The following is a 9506-nucleotide window of genomic DNA, read 5'->3' as shown; positions in this document are numbered from 1 at the left end:
AGATTATATAATTTCTTTACTATAGAATTACATAAATTTTAATGCATAAGCATTAGTAATTTATTAATACTTCACTAAAGACACTTAAACACTTACATTTAAGATATCGGTTTACATACATTTGTCAACCATCTAGAAAGTATCAAAGGACATTTATTCAGATATTAATGGATTGCTACTATATGTAAAGCTAATGACTAATTTAAGGCAAGTTGAGAGAATCTTCAAAAGAAAAAAAAAAAGGCATGTTGAGAAGGCTAGTGGCTTGCTCTTATGGACTTATTTAATGCATATGAATAGATAAAAGAAAGTTAAAAAAATTTTTTGGAAAAATAAAGTGAAAAAAATTAATTTGGAATTTTTAATATCGTGCACTTAGCTTTTCGTTCTCCTACTAGCTATATAGAACTAAATCAAATTTCCGAATGATCAGCTAAATAATGATAGAGCAAAATAAACGTTGGTTGTTAGCACATCAAAGACGACCTTGACCTAGTATAGTATATTTCTTTTTTTTTTTTGGAAAAGTATAGTATTTATTAGTTTCAGCACTATAATATCATTTTAAGTCTCTTACTTATAGTGCTAAAGACTATCATGACATAATCAGATCAGATCTGGGCAAAGAAAAACTGCATGTGCAACTGTCAAAAAAATCCAACCATTGAGTAGACACTGGCGTTCACAGCTAAAAGTCATTAGAGCTCTCTTCAAGAGCCAGCACCCCATAAACAAAAAGTGGGTGGCTCAACAGGATCAAAAATAGGCTAATAATTGCTTTTCCACTTGGGCCTGCTTACCTAGCTCAAGCATTAAGGGAGAAGGATTTTAGAATATTCAGTTTACTTTGCATTTTGCTAGTGCGTAGGAGTGATATTGGAGAATGCTTAACAAATGATGATATCAATTTCTATTTAACTTTTCTCTTCCTATAGGAAGAAAGAAAGGTGCAGAGGTCATTATCACTAATTCCCATTTTTTCTCCATCAAGTGAGACTTACGAGTCCTTGGGCAAACAACAGCAAGAGAAAATAATAGCAATAAGATATAATTCACAGCCATTTTTGAAAAAAGGTCTAACCTTTGAGAGAGCTGAGAGACAACTTAAATATCTTTATATATATATATTTCGTTTTCAGGTGGAGCTATACTTACCAAGATAAGGAGTAACTACTTCAATCAAATATTATGGGTTTGACGTTTTAGTTTCAATGCCTAGTGCGTTAGGGCCACTGTTAACAGGTAAGTAGAATTTTTAAGCGCATGCCAAAAATTTAATACTAGTGGACCATCATGATGATGAGGTCTTATCTTAAAGATATTAGGAGTTTGACTGAGAGAAAAAGACAGAAAAAGAATAATTGTTTCTGAATGAATTAATTTTAACTTGCAATGCTTATTTATAAACAATTTATGACTATTCATCAAAGCTTACCACTATTCATCACAAGATCATCATTATTCATCAAAAGGCATCACTCCAAATGGTATCCAATAATCCAAAAGCAATGTGTTTTGTACTACTTAGAGAGATATTCTCTCACCTTTTAACTTACAATCTAATAGGACTAATTTCTCCAACAATCTACCACTTAGATGGTAATGTTAAGGAAAATCGTACACTAATAATATCATATAAAAGAAAATTTTCTTTCGGCTTGAATCTTTTGTATTGCAAGTAATTTACAGTTTAGACAATATAAATGCTATCTTAATCGATTACAACATTATTCCTTTTATCAAAACCGAAATCACCACACATATGATATTATCCAATTTCACTAGAAGCTCACTAATAATTGTAGCACTTATTAGGCCATGTATTACATCTTAGTATTTTATGAACATATCCAAAAGCTAACCCCATCACTTTGGTTAGAAGCAGCACCACTCTTTTTAGCATTCCGCTTAAGCCTTTGAGGTATACTTTATAATTGAACCTTAATAAGAGTATAGCACTCATCTTCCATTAATGAATTTTTTAGCACTTAAAGATAAAAATTGAAATCCTAGTGCTTCTTCCATAATCACTTATCAGTAACTTATTTTTGCTAATTGAATCTTTTAATCAGTAGTAGAGGTAGAGAAAAGGTTTGGTTTCCATTATTGGTGACTTTAGGCAAAGGGTCTTTGGCATCCCTAACGACGTCTTTCTCACCGTTTCTCTAACGAGTCCTTTAGTAAAATGATCTACCAAATTATTGTATGTTCTCACGTATAGAATTGTAATTACTCCATCAATAATTAATCCTTTGATATATACATACTTCAAGCTTATATGTCTAGAATTTCTATTAACTCTAGACATAGTAGCTTGATTGCCACAGTACAAAAAGATGGCTGTCGTTTGTTGTGGCCACAACTCAATTTTCATTAATAACAAATTTTTCAATCATTTTCCCTCTTTTCCTACAGTTTTCAAAACAACAAACTTAGATTTCATAATGGAATGAGTTATGTATATTTGTTTTTTAGAAGCCCATCAAATAACACCTTCTTCTAGGGTAAATACTCATTTAGAGATTGATTTATTATCACTTGCACTAATTATCCAACTAGTATCAGTGCACCCCTCTTTTATTGTTTGATAATTTTCATAAAATAGTCCTAATCTCATCAACATACAAGCACACTAAAACACCATATTCTTTTATAAACTTAAAATAATATACAAACTCAAAAGAATAAGAATAGGGAAATCAAGTCAAACTACCATAATAAAATTCTAATTTCATTCATTAGTTCTTCCAGATAGTAGAATGCATGGATGGCATCAAGCACTTCTACTCGAGTGTGACTTAAAGTAAATGGGAATCCCACTAAGGACTTTTTGTATTCCAATGTGGATTCTTAGGAACTTTTTTGAAAATATGCAATACATATATATTATAAAAGGAGAAAATGAAATGGGAGATACTGTGAAAGAAAGAATTATTAGTCCAATTTGTACCACACATGGGTAGTGATGATGCTTGATGTGGTACCAAAAGTAAGACCCACGCACAAATATGTTTAGAAAAAAAAGGATGGGATAACAAGTGGTGATGATATGATGATATGATAGTGATGAAATAAAATGAACTACTCAAGGTTTTTTTTTTTTTTTTTCAAAAGGTAAGAAGCAACTTTATTCAAGAAATTTAACTACCCCCTTTCTCTACTTTTCGAGACAAAAGGAAGACAAAGTTTCCAAAAGAAGAGGCAAAAGCTAAATCAGTTGTCCTTTGTGAAATTTATTAAGGAAATTTAATTAAAAGTTTAATATTGCCCTAATCCCATACTTTTCTTGTCAGTTTTGTATTTTAATCCATTGGCTTTAAGTAGGGAACCAGATTTTGAAGTTTGGATTAACCACATTTTCTAGACATGAAATTTTTTTAGAACAATTAACTCTCGAGTCTTGACTTATCCAAGTAAATCTGTTACCATTTCATATAAATTATATGCAACACGATACTTTTTGCCTATTATTAGCATGTAATTTTGGATTGAATGCCTCATAGTGCAATTTCATAACAATCATTTAGGCCTTCCCGGTATAAAGATTAATCCAAGATAAGCGCCCACTGTCGAAATAAGAAATACTACTAAATTCCTCTATTCCAACATCAAAATACATATTTAAAGACAGAACAATCATTTCTTTCTCAATTGCCAGACAGGCGGTGTTTCCTGTTCCTCATCCCACTCAAACTCATGACAAATCCTCACTTCACTCTTACTGATCTTATGCTGCTGTTGCTATTGCGTAATTGTTTTTCCTTGTCCATGGAATCAGCCAACATCACCACAGACCAACTAGCTCTTCTTGCATTCAAAGCTAATGTCCATGATCCTCAAAACCTCTTGGCAGCCAACTGGTCTATATCTACCTCTGTTTGCAATTGGGTTGGTGTCAGTTGCGGATCCAAGCACCAAAGAGTCACAGCTCTTAGTCTTTCTAACTTGAGTCTAACAGGAACTCTCCCACCCCACTTGGGAAATTTATCTTTTCTTTCATTGCTCAACATCGAAGAAAACGGTTTTGAAGGCTCATTACCTGTCGAGTTGGCTAATTTGCATCGGCTGAGATATATAAGCTTTGCTAAGAACAACTTTACCGGGGAACTCCCATCATGGTTTGATTCATTTCCTAAACTTGAAAGCTTGTATTTGCAAAAAAATTACTTCACGGGTGTTATCCCTTCTTCTCTGTGCTATTTGCCAAAGCTAGAGACCTTGGATTTGCATAAAAATAATCTGAAAGGACAGATTCCTGAAGAAATTGGAAATCTTACAAGCTTGAAGATGTTATATTTGCAGAATAATCAGCTTTCAGGTTCCATACCCTCCTCAATCTTCAACATATCTTCATTACAAGATGTTGAACTCAAAAGCAATTATCTAACTGGTTCCATACCATCCATCCCACTCAACTTATCTTCTCTCCAAATCATTGACTTTGGCTTTAACAATCTCACTGGTCATCTACCTCCCGATATATTTGATCACCTTCCTGAACTACAATATATTTATTTGGATAGGAACCAATTTTCGGGTGGAATCCCGGCAGGTTTATTCAAGCATGAACAATTACAAGTTTTATTCTTGTCTCACAACAAATTTGAGGGGACTGTGCCTGAAGGAATCGGGAATTTGACTACACTCAAGCAATTGTTCATTAGCTGGAACAACTTTAAAGGTAATCCGAGCCCAAAATTGCTTTGGCATCTAGGAAAAAATGCAACTACTCTTAATTGGAAATTCCAATTTATTATTGATTTTCAATTTTATATTTTGTTTACAATAATTAATTATTCGTTTAGAGTGCTTATAAATACTTAAAAATTGGATCTTGTTAATTAATATTTTGTTTACAGCGTATGATTTAAGATTGTAGTCATATAGTATACGACTACATATTAATTTTGTTGTTGAATCTCATAAAAAAGTACAGCCATACTTTTCTATACATTGGTTAAGATTGCACTTTTTCTAAGTGCAGCTTTAAGATTGTATATTTTTCACCTATGGTTATAATTTTTTTTTTGCAAAGTAAAAAATGTTGTAGTGATTGGATTTAACTTTTCCTTTGCTGTTTGATACAATCTACTTCTCATTGAAAACCCTCTTTTATTTATCTATTTTGTGTGCAAAGTATGTTTTGAAATTATTAATTGATGATAAATATAAATCCAACAGCGATTAGATTTGGCTATCTTTGCTTTTAATTACAAACCAATTAGGCCTATCATGAGCAATAATGAATTAAATTTTAGGTTGATTATAGATTTGTTGTACTTATTTGTAAGTTTCATGCCTCACAATTACTATTTATTTATTATCTAAACTTAGGTATAATTAAATTAATTAAGTTACCCCTTTCTTTTTTTTTATTCCTCTTACATAGGAAACTCATTAGGTCTTGGATTATTCAATGGAAAATAATTCCATATGTTCTTCTGAATATCATCCCCTAAGCATAATTGAATTTAAGATTTTTAAATTAAAATATACTAGATTAATGCACCATTCAAGACATGGTTGACTATTTGTCCTTAGTTAAACCAATAGGAATTTGATTTTAAGAGATGGAGGCCCCTACTTATACCAAATCAAAAAGCAAAAAGGTTGAATTAAATGGTAGATTAGTGCTAGACCAAAAAATGGGACCATGAAGAGGAAAGTCCCTTAGAAAAATGATGGTTAACTTCCGCAATATTCATTTGAATTTATCCCACATATTTGACCAAATATTCTCATTGATTTCCCATTTTCCATTGTGATTTTGCAGGTGAAATTCCAAGGCAAATTGGTGACCTTATTGGTTTAGAGATGTTAAGCTTTGCAGGCGATAGAGTAGAGGGTTCCATTCCTTCATTTATTGGAAACCTAACTCTTCTTACAGTTCTTGATTTAAGCTTTAATAATTTCACAGGTATCAATTCTTCTTTTCCTCCACTTTGCCATTTTACTTGCAACCATTTTAGATATTTGAGTAATATTCTTCACAGTTCACACTCTTGAACTCTCACGGTTTCACCTGCATTCCTTATTAAAGAATGAAAAACCAAACAATAAGAAATTTATTTTTTGACATAAACATCATGGAACAATTTTAAAAAAATATAAAAGTTTTAGTATAAAATACACTAAAGTCAATAATTCTTTTCCTGATCTCCTTAAAAATCAAAAGGGAACATCTAAAAGTGGACTTGAAGAGTATTATCTTTCATAATACACAAATATATGAATATATATCTTTCATACATAATTTTTAAATAACAACAGTGTCATTACAAAAAATGAAGACACGAATTTATAATAAAAAAGGAATTATTAAATATAAAGATATTCTTTAACAGTTGTCGCATGTGTTTTCATAAATTGAAATTGTTGTATAATTGCTTCATTATCAACATGTGTTTGATTACAAATAGATTGTTCAGGGGAATGCATTTGATTGCCTAGGTTGTTGATTACATAGATTGCTGATAACCATAATAAACGAGAACGAGATACATAAGTACATGGTGCTTGATTTTATAATTCTCATTTCCCTACTATTTACTCCAGTGAAAATCTATAAAATAAGAAATTTACTTGAAATTTTTAATTACCATTTCCACTAGGCATATGCAAACCAACTTTAATTTCTTTCAATATTTCCGTACTTGATATAGAGTATATCCAACTATGAAAAATAGTACTTTGAAAAAATTTTTGGGGTACTTAAAGGTTAGATTTGGAGTTTGTGGCAGGTGCAATTCCACTTGAGATTACCAGCCTTTCTAATTTGGAGATCTTATATTTGGGATATAACAAACTCTTTGGTCCTATCCCTCCTGCTATCTTTAACAGCTCAACTATGCAGAAGTTGTCACTGCAAGCAAATCGCCTGTCAGGCCATCTTCCGGAAACTCTTTGGCTTCCACAAGTTGAGTACTTTTATCTTGGAGAAAATCAACTCGATGGAGAAATCCCATCCTCTCTCTCCAATGCCTCCCAGCTTATTAGCATTGAGCTGCAAGGGAATTTCTTCTCTGGCTTTCTTCCGGACACCTTTGGCAATCTAAGAAATCTAGAAGATCTCAACCTGCATGAAAACAATTTCTCTAGTAAACTTTCATCCCCAGAAATGAGCTTCATCTCATCTTTGACAAACTGTAGAAACTTGAAATATTTGTACATTGATAAAAATCCATTAATCAATACTGAACTTCCGGTTTCGATTGGAAATCTCTCAAGTTTTCTTGAAGTTTTCTCTGCTACTGGGTGCAACATCAAGGGCAGCATCCCGAGAGAAATTGGGAACTTAAGCGGCTTGGTGGACATGAACCTAGACAACAATAAATTGACTGGAACGATTCCTACAACTGTTGGCAGAATAAGAGACCTACAATCTATTTCTCTGCAAGACAATGATTTAGAAGGATCGATCCCAGTTGATATATGCCGTTTGGAGAGCTTGAGTTTATTACTTCTCACCAACAACAAACTTTCTGGACCAATACTGGCATGCTTGGGTAATCTCAATTCTCTAAGATCTCTGCTCTTAGGCTCTAACAGTTTTACATCCTCAATACCCTTAAACTTGACAAGACTGGAAGATATCTTGCATTTGAATTTGTCTTCGAATTCCTTAACTGGCCCTCTCCCAATTGATATTGGAAAATGGAAGGTTGTGATTGATTTGGATTTATCAGGAAACCAATTATCAGGGGATATACCGGCTAGTATTGGGGATCTCAAAGGCATTACCCATCTTTCCTTATCTAGTAATAAGTTGCAGGGCTCCATTCCTCAGTCGACTAGTGGCATGATAGACTTGGAATTCTTGGATTTGTCAAGAAATAATCTATCTGGAACAATTCCTAGATCCCTAGAGAAGCTTTGGAATCTCAAATATTTTAATGTCTCATTCAATAGACTTGAAGGAGAAATTCCTGACGGAGGAGCATTCTCAAACTACTCGATTCAATCATTTATGGGGAATCAAGCATTGTGTGGTGCCGCTCGATTGCACCTCCCACCGTGCAAAACTAACGCTCATAGTCGATCCAGGAAGATCACAAAGCTTCTAAAATATATTCTGCCAACAGTAGTTGCCACAACAATTATAACACTGGCCTTGATCATCATTTTTTTACGAAGTCAAAAAAGGAAAGCAAGCTTGCCAAGTTATGGAGATATTTTACCTTTAGCAACATGGAGGAGAATTTCATATCACGAGCTTCAACAAGCTACTGATGGATTTTGTGAAAGCAATTTGCTTGGTGTCGGCAGTTTTGGCTCAGTATACCAAGGGACACTGCCAGATGGAACGAGCATCGCAGTGAAGGTGTTCAATTTGGAGTTAGAAAAAGCCTTTAAGAGCTTTGAAGTTGAGTGTGAGGTCCTTCGAAACATTCGCCATCGGAATTTGGTCAAAATCATCAGTAGTTGCTGTAAAATTGATTTTAAAGCTCTGGTATTAGAGTTCTTGCCTAACGGAAGCCTGGAGAAGTGGTTGTATTCTCACAACCATTTTCTAGATATCTTGCAAAGGCTGAACATAATGATAGATGTTGCATCTGCTTTAGAGTATCTCCATCATGGCCATACAACATCCGTGGTGCATTGCGATTTAAAGCCTAGCAATGTCCTTCTAGATGAAGATATGGGTGCACATTTGGTTGATTTTGGCATAGCAAAACTTTTAGGTGAAGAGGGCTCAGTGATACAAACAATGACATTGGCAACTATTGGGTATATGGCACCAGGTAATGCAAGTCTTTACTTCAAACAATTTCTAACTTTTTTTTTCTTTTATCTTTTTTATTTTGATGGAACATGAATGCACGGTTTAATCAATTGATGATGAATTTAAATTCATATGTAGAGTATGGAGCGGAAGGAATTATTTCTATAAAAGGTGATGTCTACAGTTTTGGCATTCTTTTGATGGAAATCTTCACAAGAAAAAAGCCCACAGATGAAATGTTTTCAGAAGAAATGAGCTTGAAGAATTGGGTGAAACAGTCTTTACCATCTACAGTAATTCAAGTTGTGGACAAAAATTTGCTAAGTTCTAGAGAGAGAGAACACTTGGCAGCAAAGGATTGTGCCTTGTCCATTATGCAATTGGGTACTGAATGTTCTGCAGATTTACCTGAGGAGAGGATTGACATGAAAAATGTTGTTGTGAAGCTGAAAAAGATCAAAATCAAGTTTCTAAAAGACATTGAACGGGTTCGATAAAAGCCAATATTCTGCAACTCGTACATGTTTGTTGTCCTTCAGTTGATACTTGATACCGTGGCTTGTTTCACATTTCCAATTAGCTAGAAATACTGTGTACTTTTTTAACTGTTTGCTTTTTCTTTTGTGAAAATAAAATTGAGAATGATTTAAAATTAGCACAAAAATATATATTCATCAATAGAATTAGGATGGCACTGAGAATAAATCAGTGCAGAACCCACGTTAACAACCCTTTCTAGTTCACTTGCAGGAGGCAAGATCAGACAGAGGAATCTATATGTTTT

The 9506-nt window shown here is 33.4% G+C and overlaps 1 protein-coding gene across 1 annotated transcript; it reads left to right on the top strand.

Moving 5' to 3' along the window:
* The first annotated feature begins 3656 nt into the window (after positions 1-3656).
* Positions 3657-9386, top strand: LOC18594314 (uncharacterized). The gene is made up of 4 exons (XM_088808282.1): positions 3657-4681; positions 5774-5917; positions 6741-8741; positions 8861-9386. Exons 1-4 carry the CDS (start codon positions 3697-3699, stop codon positions 9217-9219), a joined length of 3489 nt encoding a protein of 1162 aa, XP_088664408.1. The 5' UTR covers positions 3657-3696; the 3' UTR covers positions 9220-9386.
* Positions 9387-9506: the final 120 nt, after the last annotated feature.

Source organism: Theobroma cacao, chromosome 7, assembly GCF_053813885.1.
Source record: "Theobroma cacao isolate CCN51 chromosome 7, ASM5381388v1, whole genome shotgun sequence".
Taxonomy (NCBI): Eukaryota; Viridiplantae; Streptophyta; class Magnoliopsida; order Malvales; family Malvaceae; genus Theobroma; species Theobroma cacao.
Note: the sequence above shows the minus strand (reverse complement) of the source record. Positions and strands in the feature narration are given on the sequence as shown.